Below are 24363 nucleotides of genomic sequence, written 5' to 3' on the forward strand. Positions count from 1 at the left end.
AATGTGAAATGTACATATTAAACTGGCTAATATACTGCACGAAATGTGAAATGCACATCACGAACTGATTTATTTACTGCATGACATAGCAAATGCACATCACGAAATGTGAAATGCACATTAAGAAGTGACTTATCTTCTGCACGAAATGTGAAATGCACATCACGAACTGACTTATCTACTGCACAAAATGTACAAAGCACATCATGAAATGTGAATTGGACGTCACGAACTGCCCATTCTACTGCATGAAATGTGAAATGCACATCACGAACTGACTTATCTACTGCACGACATAGCAAATGCACATCACGAAATGTGAAATGTACATCATAAACTGGCTAATATACTGCACGAAATGTGAAATGCACATCACGAAGTGACTTATCTACTGCATGACATAGCAAATGCACATCACGAAATGTGAAATGCACATCACGAAGTGACTTATCTTCTGCACGAAATGTGAAATGCACATCACGAACTGACTTATCTACTGCACAAAATGTAAAAAGCACATCACGAAATGTGAACTGGACGTCACGAACTGTCCATTCTATTACACGAAATGTGAAATTCACAAATTCACATCACGAACTGACTTATGGGATTGGGGGGGGGGGGGGGGGGGGTGTTAATGTCGCATCGACACAATTATAGGTCATATGGCGACTTTCCAGCTTTGGCGGCGGAGGAAACCCCCAGGTACCCCTCCGTGCGTTATTTCATCACGGGCGGGCACCTGGGTAGAACCACCGACCTTCCGTAAGCCAAATGGATGGCTTCTTTATATGAAAAATTCAACGCTCCGAGTGAGGCTCAAACCCAATTCGGTGAGGGGCAAGTGATTTGAAGTCAGAGACCTTAACCATTCGGCCATGGAGGCCCCGTTTCGATTGTGTGCGCGCAGTTTTTTTTTTTTGTTGCTCATTTCGTTGTCGTCTTGTCGTGCTCCGGATCTGGGTATATTACTTCGGTCGGATTATTTTGCCCGGATCGAGGAAATACAAGCCAACAGAAAGAACACAAAACCTTCATTTTACCTATAAATCATCAATACAAACATGCCTGTGTACAATTCTATCTGTTTTCCTTTTGTAAAGAAAAAAGCTGAACAATTTGTATGAGCATTTAGCACTTTCTTAAAATCTTTGTTAATAAAAAGTTATTTAAACTTTAGTGTTTTTTCTATTGTTCTTACGTTACTCCCGTTACACCGATCGGTGTATATTATTTATCCCGGTCGAGATGATATACCCCTGGGAGAAATATTCAGCCTGCTAAGATTTGTTTTTTACCAAAAATATACCTAATTACGCTATTTGTGTTGAACGTCATGGGCACGCGCCATTTACTAGCTAACCTGATACGGCGTCACGCATTTCTTGTAATTCTTTATTAATACATTTATACGGTGTAGGACCACATTCGTAACAGATCGCATTTGTAACAGGTGTTACAAATGCGATCGCATATGTAACACGTGTTACAAATGAGATCGCATACGTAACAGAAATCAAGCACATATGTAACAATTTTTGTGACGAATGTGATCGATGCCGATTTTTGATGTGACATCTGATCACATTTGTCACATGTCATTTTCAATCGGAAAAAATGAACAAAAAAGTGCATTTTTACATCTGAAACACATTTGTAACATGTTTTATCTCACTTGTACGAAGTTACAAAGTAAGCTATTGCGATGATCCTTCCGTTCTCCTTTTTCTTGCGAATATGACAGAGACAACATTTATTATTTGATTTTGACAAAACTTGCATAGAACTTAATATAGATCTATATCTCGGTTCCTTTCGAAAACCAGCCATATCACCTTATTCGTCTAGGAGTTATGGCCCCTGGAATGGCAATAATTACTGATTTGAGCCTTGTGAACCCGATTAAGACCTCATGTTTTGTTATTTCGACTCAGTATGCATACAACTTGTATATCTATAAGATATCGGTTCCTTTCAAAGACAACCTTATTGCACCATTTATTTGACTTCGAGTTATGGCCCCTGATTTGGTAAAAAATGCTGCTTGTGAACACGTGGAGATACATTTTATTATTTGATTTTCATTAAACTTATATAGGAAAATCATTCCTTGAACACAATAGAGGCCATATTTATTATTTCATTTTGACCAAACTTGTAGAGAAGTTATTATTCTATAACATCTCGGTTCCTTACGAAAACCAGCTTTTACAGCAACATTTTTGCTGGAGTTATGGTCCCTTAAATGACAAAATTTGCTGATTTTAGCATTAGTGAACATGACAGAGATCACATTTATGATTTGATTATGACCAAGCTTGCCTAAAAATTTATATATCGTGGGGAATTATATATCTTTTTTCCTCGAAGGTAGCCTTATCACGCTATTTGTCTTAAGAATTATGACCCCTAAAATGGCAAAATACAGATTTAAAAACAATGTATAGTGTAGTATTACTCATGTGAGCGATAGTTGGGCCTTTGACGACCCTCTTGTAGATTAGAGGGATTTTCGGTCTTGGTACTGGTTGGTTATCTGGCAATTAAACTTGGCATGAATACCGAACGGTTATCATGACTGGTCTGTTCATAGTACTTCATGTACATGTCACTTACAAATTTCCCATATAGGTTTTGGTTTGTAAGATTTCATTTTTATTAAATACTGAATACATGTTATGAATTGTATGATTAAGGGTAAGATACACCACAAGCAATCCCTGTTCAACTTTTTTATCGGCAATTCGGGGTTTGTATCGCTTCAACAACAAATAAAGTGATGGAAAATCAAGATCAAGGCAGTCTAAACTAGCATAGAAAGCCTTGTTTAAAGCTAAAACACTGGTTATATACATCTACATATACTTAAAAATGTGACTAGCTTGACTATGCGAGGACTGCTAATGGCTATTGTTCTGATCCTGATGTCGTCGATGTCCGCGGGTTCGTGCAAGATGGGTTTTTTTCGTTTTCGTTTTGTTTATCTTTGGTCAATTCGCATTACTTAAACATAAATACTTAAACGACGACAAACGAAAAAATGTCCAACTTAAAACCCTGACGTGAACTTTATAGGATTATATTTACTATGAGAGCTTTCCTGCCAGGCCTGGTGTCTGCATTCGTATGGAAACACTCTTTTTTTGTATCTCTATAGGAACGGCACGAGTAACTCCATCGGTGAGCTGGTGCAGTTGATAGTTTGCAGATTACGAAGCGGAGCGGGTTGAATTCCTAGTCAGGGCCGGAATTTCCGAGATTTTGTGTCTCTCATCCACCCAGTTAATACCTTAGTGTATAGGTGCTTTTTTCCCAACCGGGTAAACGAACATATGAGTGTAAACTCGTATATGAGCCAGGGTATAATTTCAGTTGATAAATTAATAGGAAGAACTTACCATCGACTAGAGTGTCGAGGGCACACGTTCGAGACCGGGTAAAAAGCTACTCGTATCTGTGCTGTTTTCGCCACTCAGTGCTGTTTCAAGCTGGCGGCGTTGTGGGTTTTACTAATATAAAGATACTGTTGTACTGATTTTAATATTACTGACATTTTTATTAGCATTATCACATCATCATAATCATCATCATCATCATCATCTTGGACTGGTCCGTTTAGGGTCAATGGTAAGATTAACTGCCCGAAACTGTATTACCAAAATTACTGTTGAAAACAGGCGCTCTGAATCTACAACGAAGATATGTTCATCAAACCCATTCTACAGGGTCCCAAATTTTGAGACGTTTGCAGTAATGGTGTAAAATGATCATTACAGATTGTCAATAAATGGTGGTTATTTGTACCAAGTATTTGGAAATCTGACTAAAGCGGGTTATGATCCGGGCACAAAACATATATTTTTAAAAACACAAACAAAGTTCAAAGCTTGTAAACTTGTTTTGGATTTATACATGTAGCAACAAGGATCATGATCTCAACACACCTTCTATCCATGCTGATCATTTGTACCAAAATAATTTGAAAATCTGATTTTGAATGGGCAAGTTATACAAGGACATGAACTTTTATAATATAACTACACGAACGCACAGCCTCCTCTATTTCCCGGGGGGGATCATAATAAAAGAAGGCCTATTACTGGTACCTCACAGCGGACTCAGTGAGGTGGGTAATTAGAAAATTAGGTGTATTCACTTAAAATCCCATAGACATTAGTTCGCAGCACAAGATCGGCCCTCCTAGATTTAAAGGCTAACGACTCGGTCCATGACAAGTTGTATATAATATGCCCCTGACTAGAAAACTTCCTGTTTGTCACCCAACTTGAAACAGCTCTGGATGACGAAAGACAGCTACAAATGAATGTCCCCACCGGGTTCGAACCGTGACCTGGCATGTGGGTCTACATTTCGCAAGTCGAGGTAACGTAGAAGTAGCTGAAGTTGTATCAAAATTAAGTGGTAGTGGCTGTGGCTGTGGATGCAGAAATGATTATAAAAATGAGCCACGTCACGGAAAAATTGGCATTCGGACATTTCGTGAATTTCCGAAAAGTCTATTTTAGCTGCCCTGGCATTTATGCATCTGAATAAGGGTCAGAAAATTTCATATTCAGGTAGAATAAGCCTTCTTTGAAATAACAGCGAACGGCGGATGCGCAGGCTGATTGGGCCCACACTGATTGCAAAGCCTCGAAGTTTCCCCAAAGGGCCATTTTCTAATGATGAGGCTCAAATAATTTTATGATGTCATTGACCTCGACGACGCGACACTAACTTGTGATATGCTTATGGCAGTCATTTAATGATGTTGCGATGACAACCAACTCATTGAACATTTGCAGTATAAAACTCAACATGATACATATGTGCTTCTCATGTCAACCCCCATGTTGGACAAACACATTCGTAACACATTTTACCTGTTACGAATGCGATCGCATACGTACGAAATCTGTTACAAATGCGATCTGTTACAAATGTGGTCCTACATCCGGCAATACATATTTAAGCAGGAAATTAAAGAACTAAACAAACTTACAGTTTCTTCAAATATGTCAAAAACTGATAAAATGACTTTCGCGTCAAATTCTCACCAACTTATTATAATCTTCTCAATGTTTGCCAAACACGGATTTTTCAATCTGTCAATATATTTACAGGTGCGTAGCAAGCTGGGCATTTTGTTATATTAATAGTATCCGATAAATTGTAGCACACATGGTGACGGTCTTGTTCCTTCTTTTAATTATTTGTTTTAATTATACATGAAGGTTTTACAAATCATGTAATAAATGTTGATTCTACGAAAGCGTGAAATGGCCATCAGGCGCTATTACGTTTTATTACGTTACGGCCGAGGAAAGGATATACCATTAACATCACATCCACTTGAAACATACATGTACACTTGTTGATATTATTGAAAGAGCGATTGTGCTGAAGCACTTTTTCAGTTTTATCATTTATCGATTATTGAACATATAAAAGCATAGCAATTATGTGTGTTGAATTTAAGAAGAGTAAACAAAAACCGATCTGAATCCACTGTTAATGAGAATACACCAAAGAACTCTCTGAACTAAAATAATTACAGATTTTGAATTTGCAAAATGTACCAATGTTGTACATGTGAACTGTTTGCTCAAACTAAACATCATTTAATTAAACATGAGCAGAATATATGGAATAGTACCTTACGCGAAAAACTAGTCAAATATTCTGCTTGATTTCAGCGGTTTGAAGATATTCCGCCAGATCATGTACGTTACAAAAGAGAAAAAAATCAACGAATAAAGCGATTAAACCTTGTTGATCACAAGTTATATGTTTAGTCGTAAAAGCCTGACAGAATATAGCGAGTTCCATCCGAACTTAATTACACCTTGTTTTTAAGAGCGGAGTCGCTTGAAAGCCGCGTAACAGTTTCCTGATTGTGAATAAAGAAGAAAGTGGGTGACCCGTTCGCAATCAATAAAACTGCTTTATTTCAGTCAGGATAGAAACAAATACAGGTATTTACTTTGATTATGTTTGATTATTTTCTTATTTCAGTGCACAATTTTATTTAGTCACAAAGTTAATTGGATTTGCCTCTTTATTAGATAAAAACATGTTCAACTTTCGATTTCTATAACATGAAAACGAAAGTTGGTGAAATAAAAAGCCTACTGGGTGCCTAGTACTGCCTACCAGTCACCGGACAGGAATATATACCGGATAAACGTAATTACGGCTTTGTTTCGTTATATCGGAGTTATCGGCTAATCGGAAACATTCAGCACTTTGTTTTCATTTTCATATATCAACATGACTGACAAAAAAGTATTAACGAGGAATATCATACCCAAATTCTCACTGTGTTTACAAAAATGCTGTCCTCTAAAACCTTGGGGGATTGGAATGGCAGTGCGCATGCGCAAAATTGTTTTATTTTGGGGGCACCAAGTGGGTCTCAAACAATTACATGTATAGCACAGACCCCTAGAAATGCAGACGACAGTTTTCTTTTTGAATCATTCCTCACTTGGTTCACATATTGGTAAACAATAATACTGTTTCTGCAAAATGAATGAACGTCTGCATCATTTGCTAGGTCATGTGTTAATACTGCATGAGTGAATGCCCTTGTATATTATAATATATATTTACACCCACTCCGAGCCTCATTTGTATAAAAATATATTTATAGATTTCTTGGGTTTTCCGAATGTAACAAAAACTGAAATAGATTTGACTTTGTTGGCTCCTTATGGTGGCATAAGCTCCGAGGTATTCTCTGCAGATAGTATTTCGTGTAAAAAGGGGAACATGAGGGAAATCCTGCTGTTATGTTTGTTTTGACCCGAGGATAGTTTTAACACTTTGAATATGCATTAAAACATGTTTCTAGAAGGCGCAGAAGACAGATATGGACATAATCAGTTGTTTTTTTTTTTGGTACAATTGTCATCGTCAAATAAAAAAATGTATATATAATCAGTCTTCGAAATATTTGTCCGGTGACTATTCCACCTTGTTGTTTGATGTAGTGCGTTTGATTACCCCTTTTGAGCCTCAATATATCGGATGTTTTACGTCCGATTGTTTGTTTGTTTGTTTGTTTGTTTTGGGTTTAACGCCGTTTTTCAACAGTATTTCAGTTATGTAACGGCGGGCAGTTAACCTAACCAGTGTTCCTGGATTCTGTACCAGTACAAACCTGTTCTCCGCAAGTAACTGCCAACTTCCCCACATGAATCAGAGGTGGAGGACTAATGATTTCAGACACAATGTCGTTTATCAAATAGTCAGGGAGAACACACGCCCCGCCCGACCAATTGTTTGAGTTTTTTACATTTTCGGAAGACAAATGAGCTGAAGTTTTATTGAGGCAAGTTTCATGTTTTTGTGTTCATTTTTTATAAAACGGCAAAGGAAAAACCCCGATTTCTGTCCGGTGACTGGTCGGCACCCAGTACAGTTACACATTTGTACTTATTTACAAATGTTTCAAATAAATTATTGAAAAATTAATTAATCTTCTAGGAAGAAGAAATCAGGTCACGTTCTTGGAAGGGTGGGGGTAGGTTAGCCTATCACAGATAAATTGTAGGGGAGGGGTGTATTTGGAGGGACCAGATGGGTTTTGGGGTCTATGAATTAAATAGTGTAGAGACCGGTGTGTGGAAGGAGGAGGTTGGGGGGAGGGGGGGGGGGGTGTAAATATGTTCGGGATATGGAGTAAATTTCTTTAAAAAAACTGCTTCCATGGGGGGTAGATATTTTCTGGAATAGTTCATTTTGTGTGCGGTGTGGTGGTGGTGGGGATGGGGGGGGGGGGGGGGGGGGGGGGAGGTGAACAGTTTTGGACTGAGCTCGTAACACAGAAAGCTTCGCTCACTTTTGCACTTTTAAAAAGTCAGATACAATAGACCTATCTAGATTACAACGTCGAATAGTGTATAAGAAAAATAAAATATATAGGACCATGTATCTTCCGAAAAATGACTCCCTCTGTATAAAAAATCACAATTCACGCTCACAGACCTCCAATTAAAGAACTATCGCTGAACCAGCTTCGCAACTGTTTGTTTTTTTTTTCTTTTTTTGCTCTTAGACTAGACAGTTAATGCGTTTAAAAACCTCACAGAATCTACCATCAATTTATCTCTGTTATAAATGCGAAAAAAAAAATCATCTTTTCCGTGAGTTTTCCCCCGTCGTTTCAGCCATTGCTAGAAGATCGTATAATGATTAAAATTATATAATTCCGAGCTTTGATTTTTTAAACATTTTGCTCTGATTGTAACAACATATTTAGGCCGGCGAACTTGTTCGCTATACTATTATTACCACAAATCGAAAATCACAAAGGGTGCTGAGACTGACCACACAAGAAATTCAGAGCAACAGATAAGCTGCGTATTTGCGTAAATACTCAATTAAAATCTGCAAAATACCCAATAGATTTATTTTTAATGAGTATCAAAACTCAAACAAAAACCCAAAATACCCAATTCTCATCCAGATGCGTGTGTATCTTTGAAATACTAAATGATTCGTCCGCGTATGTCTACTGTTCGAATAATATTACTTTTGTCAGCTGTATCAGTCTCGGGCACTCGATAACAACAGTGCAGTCTCTGTTAGCAAAATGGCGTTAAGTAAAACGGAGTTGGAAAAAATCCAGAGGAGTTAAAGCATTCTAGTGTGATAACCATTTTTTTTCTGTCGGAATCAGATGGGGAGAAGTATTTTTTACGTATATATTAAATGATAATATTTGTAGTTGTGTAAGTTAACCACCTGTAAATGAAATAGTGGGTGATCTACTGGACCAACTACTGTACGTGTTAAGCGCAGTAAACAATAATTCTTATAAAAAATTTACACATTCTGGCAATGTAATAAAAACAACTTTGAATGAATGGAAATCAAGCATAATGGCTTGATTAAAGGCGATTTAAACGAAATGACCCAATAAAAGTGAAATTGCGGGGTAATATGTGTTAGAATACCCTATTGACTTTAGGCAATACCCAATTAAAACCAGAATGATGGGGTAATACCCAATTCATTTTGAAAGCTTATCTGTTGCTGTGCAAAATAATATTTCATGCGCAATTCAAATAGTTTCGTGCTGTATATCAAATTTACTATGAATTTGTTTAAAGATTTTTAAACTTACCTGTTTCAGTAAATCAATTTTCAACCATTTTATAATCACATTTTCTTTTAAAGGAAATATAATTGAAAGCTTGTTCATTTACTTTTGTATAGACTGTTACATTATGCATGCAAACAAGTTTATTTTTAGACTGTGGAATAGTCCATTTTAAGCAGAAATAGTTGTTTTAAGGTGTTAATTAGAATATATAATATATATACGGTAATATATATATACGAATCTAAAATAGAAACATCGAAATAAATAGTGAAGATGCCGAAGTTGCTTTAAATAGTAATGGAGTTTTCCCCGTGCTAATCTATTGTTAGATTTCCTTAGATTATTTAGGTTTTTCCGTGTTCTATTTTAGGCTCTGCGCGACTGAAAATAAAAGCCGTACCGCACGTACGTTACTTCTACCTTTCTGTGCTAAGTATATGTAATCATGTATATTATGTTTATAGGAATTTATTACTTTGGCATTCAATTCACCATAATTTACTAGAACTTGATAAATAATTGCAAGTCTTTTCAACCTGATTAATGTTTATACATAGTTTTGGGGATGGCATATCGAAGTATAGATGTTGTGTTTGTTACTTGTATATTTTCTCTGATATTATAAATGTCCCTAAATATATTTTTTCGGCGTACGCCGTCTAAGAACAAATTCGTGACCTGGACTAACCCATGTCACGTGACTTAAGTTTGCGAATCAGATTACTTGATAAAGCATTATAGATAATTTATCAAAACTTAGTTTTAAGAGTTGATTTTGGAACCATGGCTGGGGCCAAGCATAAGGAAACAAACGCAGCATAAACGGTTTAAATTTACCAATGACGATTGTATTCCTTTGGTTGTTCATTTTGTCTTTGTTGTCTATAAGTTTTACTTCGTCTATATTTTGTCAGATTCTCAAGAAAGAATTACGTTCTGTTTGACTCACTAATTGTGTTATCCCCTATGAAGCAAACACTATGTGTTTTTCACCATCTGTAGTATGTAATATCCTAACACTACCTACCTCAAGTTAATTAAGATGATTCCTCTCAACAAATACCTATACTCGTCTTAGTTTGATACGGAAAACCCATAAGATTTCAGATTTTGCAAACAGGTTTCCCACACAGTTATTTAGTGTTTTGTGGTAACCAGCCTTTCTGTACTTTCAGTACTTTGATTTTCTAAATGTGTGCCAAATTCACAGTTATATTTCTACACTTTCATGCATTAAGTGCTGCGTTAGAAGATTTTCCCCAGGCAAAATTTAACACAATGCTTAATGTCTTACTTGTCACTCTTCAGTAAATATATACAGTTTCATGAACTTATATATTTGTATAGCGTAATATAAAGCGCATAATGTCTGAATGTAATTTCTTGATAAATGTCCCCAGTGTTTTGGGACCGAAAGTGAAATTTCAAGTTACGGGTCTGGGAATCGAACTCCCGACGAAAAAGTATAACACAGATACCGTTACCGCTCGGCCAACGAGAAATTACTGTACTGACTTAAATTTATGCTATTTTTTTGTTTGTTTACATTTTAAAGCGTCTTATTACTGTGCGATACCTATACCTTTATCTATTTGCAATATTGTCTAAAAATATCGGTAAGATATGTCGCATAGTTTTAACGATATCGACATATACGGAAGGCATGCTTGCAGCGATCGCTGCACGTCACTGGCGTTATTGACGTCCGAGACGACGTTTCTTATTGACTTCTATCAATATTCATTCCTTTTCAGAGTATCATCCTTGATTTTCTATACAGCGCTTATGTCTGTCCATCCATTTACGGAAAGCATCAACATACCAGTCCCTTGAAAGAGATGAATATACATTTTTAGCTCGACTATACGAAGTATAAGGAGAGCTATCCTACTCGACCCGGCGTCGGCGTCGGCGTCTTTCCGCGTCCCCACCTTGGTTAAAGTTTTTTTTACAATTTCTCTTTTTTCAACTTATCTCTGTAATTACTTGATGGATTTGATTCAAACTTGAAATACTTATTCCTCATCATCATCCACATCATCTGACATAAGGGCCATAACTATGGCACCAATATTTCATGAATTATCCCCCCTTTTCACTTAGATTTTCAGGTTAAAGTTTTGATGCACTTTCACTCTATCTCTGTTATTACTGAATGGATTTGATTCAAACTTAAAATAGTTGTTCAACATCATCACTCACATCATATGACACAAGATGCATAACTCTGGCACGATTTTTTCATGAATTATTCCCCCTCTTTACTTAGAATTTCAGGTTAAAGTTTTGGTGCACTTTCACTCTACCTCTGTTATTACTGAATGGATTTGATTCAAACTTAAAATATTGTTCAGCAACATCACCTACATCATATGACACAAGATGCATAACTCTGGCACAATTTTTCCTGAATTATTCCCCTTTTTTCTTTGAATTTCAGGTTAAAGTTTTATGCACTTTCACTCTATCTCTGCTATTACTGAATGGATCTGATTCAAACTTAAACAATTACCCTTATCATATGACACAAGGTGCATAACTCTGGGACCAATTTTTCATGAATTATTTCCCCTTTTTACTTAGAATTTTAGGTTAAAGTTTTGATGCACTTTCACTCTGTCCCTGTAATTACTGAATGGATTTGATTCAGACTTAAAATAGTTGTTCAACATCATCACCCACACCATATGACGCAAGGTGCATAACTCTGGTACCAATTTTTCATTAATCATTCCCCCCTTTTTACTTAGAATTTTAGGTTAAAGTTTTGAAGCACTTTCACTCTGTTTCTGTTATTACTGAATGGATTTGATTCAAACTTAAAATAGTTGTTCAACATCATCACCCACACCATATGACACAAGGTGCATAACTCTGGTACCAATATTTAATGAATTATGCCCCCTTTTGCTTAGGATATACTTATATAGTGTTTTGATACATTTTATCTTTACCTCTCTTATTACTTTAAGCTGATAATTTTGACATAGACTCAGGCTATTATGCAATATCTTCATCCGCAATTGGAGTTATTAAACACTCCAGTGACAGCTCTAGTTTCCTCAGATGTTCCCAGTTTCACTGTCCAACATCGAAATAGCCGAACGCGCTGTCTCCTGTGACAGCTCTTGTTACATGCTGTTTTCATACATTTTCTAACCAAGTATATTAAAACATATTTAAACCATACCGTTTAAAACACTGACAATTTTCCTCTGAGTTGGTAGTTACAATTCCACCATTCCCCCGATACTGAATAAAATCACAGACCCCTTTTTGTACTTTAAGGTATAACATATACATTTGTACATTGTGTACTTAACTGGTTTAGTTTTTTGTATCAGATTTAAATGAAACTTGGTTTGCGTAATCAACCTCAAGTGAACATGCCAATATTACAAATATCCTGCAAAAACTTTTTTGTACATTTTCTGAACAAATTTATTAAAAGATACTGAAACCATACCGCTTAAAACACAAGACATCGAGTGTTTAAGTAATTTTCTTCTGGAGTGTAGCACATTTTTTGAAACATTCTTTCGTTACGAGGCGATTTTCTTCAAGTTAAGTCGTTACAACGCAGTTTACCTTCATAACACCACTCCCCTGATACTGAAAAAAAACTGACCCCCTTTTGTACTTAAAGATATTACGTATACATTTGTACATTGTGTGCTCAAATGTTTTAGGATTTTATATTAGATTCAAATGAAACTTGGTTTGCGTAATCAACCTCAAGTGGACATGCGTAATGTTGGCACTTACATGTCCGATTGCCTTTTTAGAGTAAGTTCTATATTTACTTTTTATATTACCCGATGTAGCATTTTCACTGGGATTGTACCATACTGTGTCAGTATTGACATCATTCTGTTTTCTGCTCATGTAAGAAGTGGTTAATTTTTGTAGATCAACTGGAGAATTTACGACCTGTAAGACATGGCTGAAGGAGGGAACCAACCTTCTATCCATGATGGTTCTGATGCCGATATTACCTTTGCATGTACGCCGTGTAGTGAGGAGGGATCCAGAGAAGAGGCTGTTAAATATTGTCCGGAATGTGACGAGTACCTTTGTTCAACATGTTCGAAATGTCACCTTAAAATGAAAATATCGCGTGACCACAAGCTAGTAGAAAAAGAAAAAGGAAAACATGAGTCGAAGATCACCAAGGCAACGGCGAAAATAAAGTGTAGAGAACATCCAGATAGGGATATTGAAATGTATTGTGGGACACACGATATGGTCTACTGTCTGATGTGTATTGCCACAGAACATAGGTATTGTTTGATTCATACATTCTGCTTGAGAATTATATAATAAGGTTAGAAAGAAACTTCAAAAAAAAAACGTTATTTTATCAAAAATACATGACGTGGTAAAGCAAAGCCAGAAATAAAATTTGCAATTTGTCTTTTAAACGTCATTACGTGTTTTCTGTTTATATATATGTGTTGATTTCTCGCGCGTTGTTTAAAAACAGCGCTATAAGAAGTTAGTGCTGAATAGAAAGTCATTCGTTTGATTTCATTTTTAGCTTCACTATTCGGAGAAAGAGGATGCTATTCTACTCGCCCCCGCGTCGGCGTCGGCTTGAGCTTTCTTGGTTAAAATGTTTTTTTTTCTTTTTTTACTATTGCTTATATCTAACTGTAACTTAAAATAAACATTATCCAACATACAAGCAAAGCATGTGCTAGGGCTGGAACCATTATACTCAAGGCCAAGGTCACGAAGGTGTTATACTTAGGTTATTTTTTATGGTTAAAGTTTTCGGCAACCCTTGTTTTTCTGTCATATTATTGTTACTATTTCTGATATCTTACTGTAACTTCACATAAACATTATCCAACATACAAACAAAGTATGTGCAGGGGCTGGGCACATTATACTTAAGGTCAAGGTCACCAAGGTGTTATTCTTTGGTTATTTTTAGCCCACCATCATCATCAGATGGTGGGCTATTCAAATCACTCTGCGTCCGTGGTCCGTCCGTCCGTCAGTCCGTCCGTCCGTCCGTTAACAATTTCTCGTTATCGCATCTCCTCAGAAACTACTGGGGGGATTTTGACCAAACTTTGTCAGAATGATGTATTGGTACCCTAGTTGTGTCCCCCTGAAAATCAGACTGGTTCAACAATTTTAAGTGAGTTATGGCCCTTTGTTTATTTTTATAATTTACATAGATTTATATAGGGAAAAAATTTGAATTTTTTTTTTGTCCAAACCACAGGGCCTAGGGTTTTGGTATTTGGTATGAAGCATCATCTAGTAGTGCTTTACCAAAACAATTCAAATTATATCCCTGGGGTCAAATATGGCCCCGCTCCGGGGTCACATGGTTTATATAGACTTGTATAGAGAAAAACTTTGAAAAACCTCTTGTCCAAAACCACAGGGCCTAGGGCTTTGATATTTTGTATGTGACATAATTTAGTAAGGTTGTCCAAATTATCCCCCTAGGGTCAAATATGGCCCCGCCCTGGGGGTCACATGGTTTACATAGACTTATATAGAGAAAAACTTTAAAAATCTTCCTGTCAAAACCACAAAGCCTAGGGCTTTGATATTTGTAATGTAGCATCATCTTGTGGTTCTCTACCAGGTTTGTTCAAATTATCCCCCTAGCGTCAAATATGGCTCCGTCCCAGGGGTCACATGGTTCATATAGACTTATATAATATAATATTACCCAATTCACATTACAGAAAACACATGCATAAGTTCAACCACAAATACTTGGGGTTTGGACCAGCTACGACCCTGCATGACCGAATTCTAGACCAATGCAGGGTCGTAGCTGGTCCAAACCCCAAGTATCTGTGAGTTCAACAGCTTGTAATTTTAAATGCAGACGCGCATTGAAAACAGGCATGTACGGAACTTTTTTCATGGTATTAAACCATTTAAATTTTATCAATCGTGTGCAAAAACACATTTTTAGCAACATAAAATCAGTAAATCTATAATTATGCGCCCCCACACCCTCTGTGGGAGACATATTGTTTTGAAGAACCCTGTCCGTCCGTCCGTACGTCACACTTCATTTCCGATCAATAACTGGAGAACCATTTGATCTAGAACCTTCAAACTTCATAGGGTGACAGGGATAGTAGAGTTAACGACCCTATTGTTTTTGTGGTCACTCCGTCAAAGGTCAAGGTCACGGGGGCCTAAACATGGAAAACGATTTCCGATCAATAAATTGAGAACCACTTGACCAAGAATGTTGAAACTTCATAGGATGATTACCCATGCAGATTAGATGACCCCTATTGATTGTGAGATCACTCTAATAGAGGTCAAGGTCACAGGGGCCTGAACATGGAAAACCATTTCCTATTAATAACTTGAGAACCACATGACCCAGAATGTTAAAACTTCATAGGATTCAAGGTCACAGGGGGCTGAACATAGAAAAATCTTTTCAGTCAATAACTTGAAAACCATTTAACCCAGAATGTTGAAACTATATAGGATAATTGGAGACTACTGAATTTGTGGTCACTCGATCAAAGGTCAGGATCACAGGGGCCTGAACATGGATAACAGTTTCTATTTCATAACTTGAGAACCACTAAGCTCAGAATGTTGAAACTTTGTGGAATGATTGGACATGCCAAGTAGATGATTCCTATTGCAGCCAATCATCAGTGTCGCTTTGACTTTTGCTCCTGTCCCCTACTTACTTCCTGCCTATATAACTTTGCATTGGGGGATCGAGACATGCGCTTTTCTACAAAAACATCTTCTAACAGTTTTTTTTCTTCTTTTAAATTGCAATACAAAAACTAGTTCTTGTTTGAAACACGATCAAATGATCAATGTGATGAACTTTATATTTGTTTCAATTATGAATACTTATTGTGCAAGACTATATCCCAGGTGCTACGGTTTTGACACTTTTTAATTGGCGCCGACTTTTCTTATTGAATATTTCCAGTTTCATTAAGTTTTGATAATAAGGGGTCGTATAATTAGCTCACCTGTCACATAGTGACAAGGTGAGCTTTTGTGATCACCCTTCGTCCGTCGTCCGTGCGTGCGTGCGTGCGTGCGTGCGTCCGTCCGTCCGTGCGTCCGTCCGTCAACAATTTCATGTCTGCACGATAGTGGTTTCATTTATGATTTTATTTTAACCAAACTTGCACACAACTTGTATCACCATAAGATCACGGTTCCTTTCTTGAACTGGCCAGACCCCACTTTGGGTTCCAGAGTTATGACTTGTCTGCACAATAGCAGCTTTATTTATGATTTGATTATTACCAAACTGGCACACAACTTGTATCACCATAAGATCTTGGTTGCTTTTTTGAACTGGCCAGATTCCAATATGGGTTCGAGAGTTAAGGCCCCTGAAAGGACCAGAATTAGCTATTTTGACCTTGTCTGCACAATAGCAGCTTTATTTATGATTTGATTTTTACCAAACTGGCACACAACTTGTATCACCATAAGATCTTGGTTCCTTTCTTGAACTGGCCAGATTCCAATATGGGTTCCAGAGTGATGGCCCCTGAAAGGACCAGAATTAGCTATTTTGACCTTGTCTGCACAATAGCAGCTTCATTTATGATTTAAATTTAACCAAACTTGCACACAACTTGTATCGCCATAAGATCTCGGTTCCTTTCTTGAACTGGCGAGATTCCGTTATTGGTTCCAGAGTGATGGCCCCTGAAAGGGCCAGAATTAGCTATTTTGACCTTGTCTGCACAATAGCAGCTTCATTTATGATTTGAATTTAATCAAACTTGCGCAAAACTTGTGTCACCATAAGATCTCGGCTCCTTTCTTCAACCGGCCAGATCCCATAATGTGTTCCAGAGTTATGACCCCCGAAAGGGCCAAAATTAGCTATTTTGACCTTGTCTGCACAATAGCAGCTTCATTTATGATTTGATTTTAACCAGACTTGCACACAACTTGTATCACCATAAGATCTTGGTCCCTTTCTAGAACTGGCCAGATTCCTTCATGGGTTCTAGAGTTATGGCCCCTTAAAGGTCCAAAATTGGCTATTTTGGCTTTTGCAGCTATATAGAGACTTCATTTATGGTTTTATTTGATACAAACTTCCAAAATATCTTCAACAACAATAAATCTTGGATTCCATGACAAATCAGATCCAATCATAGGTTCCAGAGTTATTTTATATCTGATTACCTCCCCTGATTGTAATCAAAATGGATTTATATCAGTAAGTACTTACAGGACTTATTTGAAATTTCATTATTGTTATTAGTTGGACTGAGACAATCAGGGTAGATAACTATGGACTGATTTTATGTCAAATTACCTCCCTTTATTTCAAATTAAAATTGTTATATCTCCATAACTTATGAAGATACTGATCTAAAATTTCATTTATGTCAACAGATTTATTTGGCAGATCCTTCTTTTTTTCACTTACAATTATATTTTTTTTAATTACTTCCCTTTTACGTTACTATAAACAGCTTATTTTTAGTAACTTTTTTATTATTGGCCGTAGGGAAAACACGAGACCAGTTTTCTGTGGTACAACATGGACGGTACCACCAATTTTTAGGTATATTTTAACATATCTATACCTTGTAAGTTTTTTTTTTCTTTTTGGTTAAATTTCTTCCCTTTGTTGTTCCTGTCCTTTGGACTTAGATATTTTTAGGACCTTCTTGTCCTCAAGTGCAATGATAACAGGTGAGCGATATAGGGCCATCATGGCCCTCTTGTTTTAGATAATGTGGTCAACGCGGCGTAGATTACAAATTCTGTAACCATGGTAGCGCTGTTTGACACGTTTAGGTTTCACATGTTAGAACAACAAGATTTACTAGATCTGTTCCTGTGGAAATTATAAAAAAAATCTTCAAAAATTGAAAATCCACGAATTTATGTCCCCACGAAACAGCCGTTTTGGCCAAAACCACAAAATTTCGTGCCGACGAAATTAAATGATTTCACAGTATATACACTGGTCATTGCTTAAATAGAATAAGCGGTTTCAGTGGCGAGCCGGTGTAGGATTCGTTACAGAAAAAACTTTTCTTGCAGACCAAACTGGGGTTTCTGGTGCTGGAAGACTCCATCATACGCCCCGGGATGTAAGATGACTCTCGTGCTGTTAATGATAAAAAACGAGCTAAACATACGTACATGTAGTCGATTCGTGTATAGTATTAATATATATACCTTGATAGTTATGTCTCCCCAACTTGGTTTTTGCCCTGTCCGCCCGTCCGTCCGTCACATTTCATTTCCGATCAATAACTGGAGAACCATTTGACCTAGAACCTTCAGACTTCATAGGATGGCAGAGCTTATGGAGTAGACATTCCCTATTGTTTTTGGGGTTACTCCATCAAAGGTCAAGGTCACAGGGGCCTGAACATGGAAAACCATTTCCGATCAATAACTTGAGAACCACTTGACCCAGAATGTTGAAACTTCATAGGATGATTGGTCATGCAGATTAGATGACCCCTATTGATTATGGGATCACTCTGTTAATGGTCAAGGTCACAGAGGCCTGAACGTGGAAAACCATTTCCGATCAATAACCTGAGAATCACTTGACCCAGAACCTTCAGACTTCATAGGATGGTAGAGCTTATGGAGTAGACAACCCCCATTGTTTTTTGGGTTACTCCATCAAAGGTCAAGGTCACAGGGGCCTGAACATGACGAAAACCATTTCCGATCAATAACTTGAGAACCACTTGACCCAGAATGTTGATACTTCATAGGATGATTGGTTATGCAGATTAGATGACCCCTATTGATTATGGGATCACTCTGTTAAAGGTCAAGGTCACAGGGGCCTGAACATGGAAAACCATTTCCGATCAATAACCTGAGAATCACTTGACCCAGAATATTGAAACTTCAAAGGATGATTGGACGTGCAGAGTAGATGACCCCTATTAATTTTGGGATCACTCTGTTGAAGGTCACAGTGGACAGAACATGGAAATCCATTTCCGTTCAATAACTTGAGAACCATTTGACCTAGAACCTTTAAACTTCTTAGGGTGATTGGACTTACAAAGTAAATGACACTTATTATTTTTGGGGTCACTCCATCAAAGGTCAAGGTCACAGGGGGTGTGGGGGGGGGGCTGAATATAGAAAACACTTTCCAATCAATATTTTGCGTACCATTTGACCTAGAATGTTGAAACTTAATAGGGCGATTGGACATGCACAGTAGATGACACCTACTGAGGTGACTCCATTAAAGGTCAAGGTCACAGTGGACAGGACAGGGAAATCCATTTCCGGTCAATAATTTGAGAACCATTTTACCTAGAACCTTTAAACTTCATAGGAAGTTAGGACTTACAGAGTAGATGGTTCCTATTGTTTTTGGGGTCACTTCATCAAAGGTCAAGGTAACAAGGAGCTGAATATAGAAAACATCAATAACTTGAGAACCACTTGACCCAGAATGTTGAAACTTAATAGAAAGATTGGACATGCAGATTAGATGACCCCTACTGATTTTGGGGTCGCTCTATTAAAAGTCAAGGTCACAGTGGACAGAACATGGAATCCATTTTCGGTCAATAACTTGAGAACCATTTGTCCTAGTACCTTCAAACTTCACAGGGTGATAGGACTTACGGAGTAGATTACCCCTCTTTTCTGGGGTCACTCCATCAAAGGTCAAGGTTACAAGGGGCTGAACATAAAAAAACTCTTTCCAGTCAATAACTTGAGAACCACGTAACCCAGAATATTGAAACTTGATAGGATGATTGGACAAGCAAAATAGATGGCCCCTATTGATTTTGGGGTCACTCGATCAAAGGTCAAGGTCACAGGGGCATGAGCATGCAAAATGTTTCCAATTCATAACTTTAGAGCCACTAGGCCCGACATGTTGAAACTTACTGGGATGATTGTACATGCCAAGTAGATGATCCCTGTTGCAGCCAACCATCAGTGTCTTTTTTTTTTACTTTCGCCCCTGGCCCCTATTGACTTCTTGCCTATACGAAGACATGCGCTTTTCTACAAAAGCATCTTCTAGTTCCTCTTTTACTACTAGATTCAGTCACTGATGGGAATATCCGGCCCTCGTGAACGGTTTACATAATATTCCCGTGTGCTGTAAATGACGTATAACTAATAGCATATATGTAGAAGATTTAGATCTATGCAGTAATTTATATCTTATTTTACATGATCAGATTCATTTTCCTATTAAACAAAGAAGACTGAAAATCGTCTGTTATTATACAACAATTCATATTTCGTCATAGCGGCATAGCGGCTACCTGGAAAAGATACAAACAGAATACAGGAAAATATTTGATGGATGTCGTCAAGGATGTATTTAAAACTCCTTGGGAACGTGTTAGAATCGAAATAGTATATCTCATTCGTGATTTGCTCTTGAATAAAATCATTGTTTGTTGTTCAGATGCGTATTATTATATCAGTCGGGTTGCGCCCTCGTGATCTAATTCCTTCGCATCTGAACTCCAAACAATGGATTTTATTCAGCGACAAATTACAAGATGAGATATATTATTTCTAAATTAATTTGTCACAGGAGAGCAATGTACTTTAAGTGTAATGAATTAAGTCAAATCTGCAATGAGAAATTGCCTCTGTCTGTGGTATATACCTAGCCATTTCGGCATGCGTATTCCTGAAGATTTATATGATAAGTAGAATAACGTATTTTATCCTATAATACAGGTCCTGTGGTGATGTGACCTGCCTAACAGATGCGGCAGGTTCGAGCTTTCAACAAAATGAAGCGGACCGTCTACAAGAAGAATATGAGTCTATCAAAGAGGTCCTTACAGTCTCAGAGAGGAAGAAAAAGGAAAATCTCATCTTATTAGAAGAGAAGAGGAACACAATCGAAAAAAGACTCCAGGAAATTGAAGAAGATTTGGTAGAACATATCAAGATGCTTTCAAAACAAGATAAAACGAACCTCAACAAAACATATTATAAGGTGAAAGAGGAGCTTGAATCAGATATCACAAAGCTGAACAGGAAAATATCTGAAATGGGGAAAGTAAGGGGCCAGTTCCAGGCAACGACTGAAGTTAACCAGGAAAACCGGTTCGTTCAATTCAAGCTTTACCAGCAAAGTATGAATGACGCCAAAAACTTGCATGCACAATTTGAACCTAATGGTCAAGTATCAATTGACTTTGAAGAAATTACAAGTGTAACAGGACAGTTAATGGAAGTAAAATGTTTGGGAAAAATAAATGCAGCTCGGATAAATAAAAAGAGAAAAATTAAACGCCAGAAAGAGATAAATGTAAGAATGCAGAATGACAAAGAAAAAGAAACCTGTCGCATAATTGATATGTGCAAACTTGATAGCGGAGCTTGTATTTTGGCTGACTACCACAATAAAAATGTAAAACTGATAGACACCAATCAGAATGTTAAGTCTCACTTTGAACTTGAAGGTTATCCGACTGGAATTTGTAAAACAGGACGCAACGAAATAGCAGTGAAACTGAATAATGACAAAATAGACGTGTTATCATTAGGTACCTGTATTTCTAAAGTAAGAAGTATTTCTATTGTAAAGGGAGGTGGATGTTATGGGATGACTTATAGAGATCTAAAGTTTTGGATAGGGACTGGAACCGACATTAATGTGTATGATACAAATGGGAACCTTGAAAAATCTGTTTCAGTAGCAAAAGTTGCAATTCGACAAATGACCGTTTATCAAAACTCGGTTTATGTGGCTGATTATAATGGTGGTGTCGTCCTATTAAGGAGCGATGATACGATAAAAACTAAATTTCAAGATAGTAAACTGACCAGTGCAGTTGGTATATGTATATCGACTGATGGTACAGTGTATGCTCTAGACCAAAGATACAATGCTATCGTAATGTTCAGTCAGGATGGGAAATGTCCAGGACAGCTGGTCCCGAAAATACCCAGTGGAAAATGTCCAGAGTCGCTTTGCTACGATAGTAAAAACGATTGTATATTGATTGGCTATCAGTCATCTGATACAATAACTGTGCTTCATCTTAGTGACTGAGGACTTATATCGGTTAAGAATTTGTACTACGTATGAAAAGAGAAAATATATTCATAAACAAACATTCTATTTCAGCTAGCTTGTGAAGAAAGCCATTCTAAAATTGCAATTTAGTAATGATGCCAGACTTACATGACATCACTTATTACTTACATTCTTGTTCAAGTTGTATGTTTGGTTTCGTGTAACACAATGTTTATTTTGCTCCAGCGTAGGACAGATTTAATTATTAAATAAGACAGATCGCCGCATGATTCTGATAGTGTTAAGTGATGGTAGTCTCTAAAGTATAGAGAAATGCATCTTTAGTCCAGAGTGTATTGGCTAAGACCTAAAATGTATTGTTTGTTTATGGTAACGCTAACGTAGGTAGCTTTTTTATTTATTCATTTTTGATAGAACGTCAGAAATGCCAGTGTAGCATAAGTCAGAAGCTAAAATTATTAGTGTTATACTTAATTCGTTGGAAACTGAAAGATATGATATTGAGAAGTTTAGTGTAGATTTACATTTATTCCGCTTTCCAACTTCCTTCTCAGTTTGAAAAAAAAAATGCTACAGAACAGGACAATATCTGTAGGGTAGGCGTTTCAGCTAGGGTAGGTTCGGATGACTTCAACAAACAGTATTTTAGTTAAAGCCTAACTATTGAATTGTTATAACTATAAACAAGGCAATGAATACAGTTATCTTTCAATCATGTTCTACCTGAATGTTTTACATTTTGTTACTATCTGAATGTGTTACATTTTGTTACTATCTGAATATGTTATATTTTGTTACTATCTGAATATGTTACATTTTGTTACTATCTGAAGGTATTACATTTTGGTAATGTCTGAATATATTACATTTTGTTATTGTATGAACATGTTACATATTGTTAATGCCTCAGTATGTGCAGTCGAGGTTAGATGGAATATGTTACATTTTGTTTATGTCTGAATATAATACATTCTGTTAAATCATTCGTTTAGTAAATTAATGTTTTATCTGCAAATAGAATGCGGTGTTGGTAGAATAATATTGTTTTAAGTTGGAGTTTATAAATTGTTACATATCTTTTTTCTTAAAAAAAATTAAGAGAGAGCAGACGACAAAACAATTATATTTATGAAATACAAACACTAATTAAAACATAGTATTAGCAATTAGGACTGACCTGTCGCTTTTATTTTTAGATTTGGATTTTCCAGTCTGTTCCATTTATTAAATAAGGGTTTGAAAGATATTTGACTTAATATTTAAAACTATAAATATATTTCAAATACTGTACAGATTGAAGTGTATCGGTAGCTCAGTTGGTATACTACTGATTTAACTTTTGCGATTAGGAGGCTGTGGGTTCGAATACCACACAGGGCGATTTGTTTTATAATTGAATTTGTTTTATTTATATTTTTCATGTTTTTTTTTTATTTCATTTTATTTCATCATTTCAATTTCATTCTTAATTTCATTCGTACAATTTCAATACATTCAATACATGTCAAACACACGCGTCCAATGGAGCATCCTCACACTCGCTGGCGGCGTCGGTTTCTTCCGAATCAGTGTCATCAGCTAGTTGAATGACCAAATTGTCAAGAGCTATGTCATCCATGTTGAATACTTCACAGTCAAGAAGATATTGAAAAACCTATGTTATATGCGAAAATAGCAAAATGATACAAGTAATGCAATTCAAATACATGTTTAACATTATCATCATTTTAAAATGTCTGTTAGCAAAATATAAAATAAAAAAAATATAAAATGAAAAAAAAATAATATTGACCTCCGTTGGAATTCGAACTCGCAGAAGTTAGATTCTAGAACCGTCACGCTTACCACTGCACCACGGCGTCTAATTGTCGAAGAGGCAGTCATTTAAATATTTATTATAAAAATTAGTTATAAAAAGGTAGGGTACCGCTTTACTGACGTGGTTTATTCCAGTAACCTATCAAATCTATTAATAAAAGCGACTGCTAGTATATCAGCCTGATACTAATCCACTGACAATTTTTGACAGTGACGTCATTTTGTCCACAAACTATAAATAACACGGTATATCCACTGGCGCCAGACGAGAAAGAAAATTCCTCTGTACATGTTATACCCTACCCCTAGGTATTCTATGTGCGTTTAAGTTGAGAAATGTACGATTGAATCGGGTTAGTGCACTTTCCCGTTCATGACCATGGTTCTTATAGAATACCTAGGGGTAGGGTATAACATGTACAGAGGCATTTTC

At 36.7% G+C, this 24363-nt stretch overlaps 1 protein-coding gene across 1 annotated transcript; it reads left to right on the forward strand.

The window, feature by feature from the left end:
* Nucleotides 1-5885: 5885 nt before the first annotated feature.
* Nucleotides 5886-23191, forward strand: LOC123559142 (uncharacterized). The gene is made up of 3 exons (XM_053544020.1): nt 5886-5975; nt 13019-13389; nt 20801-23191. Exons 2-3 carry the CDS (start codon nt 13049-13051, stop codon nt 22125-22127), a joined length of 1668 nt encoding a protein of 555 aa, XP_053399995.1. The 5' UTR covers nt 5886-5975; nt 13019-13048; the 3' UTR covers nt 22128-23191.
* The last annotated feature ends 1172 nt before the right edge of the window (nt 23192-24363 follow it).

The sequence above is a fragment of the Mercenaria mercenaria genome, chromosome 5, assembly GCF_021730395.1.
Source record: "Mercenaria mercenaria strain notata chromosome 5, MADL_Memer_1, whole genome shotgun sequence".
Taxonomy (NCBI): Eukaryota; Metazoa; Mollusca; class Bivalvia; order Venerida; family Veneridae; genus Mercenaria; species Mercenaria mercenaria.

Coding starts and splice junctions, on each gene's coding strand:
- LOC123559142 (XM_053544020.1), top strand. CDS start 13,049: ATGGCTGAAGGAGGGAACCAACCTTCTATCCATGATGGTTCTGATGCC. Junction 13,390..20,800: donor TGTATTGCCACAGAACATAG/GTATTGTTTGAT, acceptor CCTATAATACAG/GTCCTGTGGTGATGTGACCT.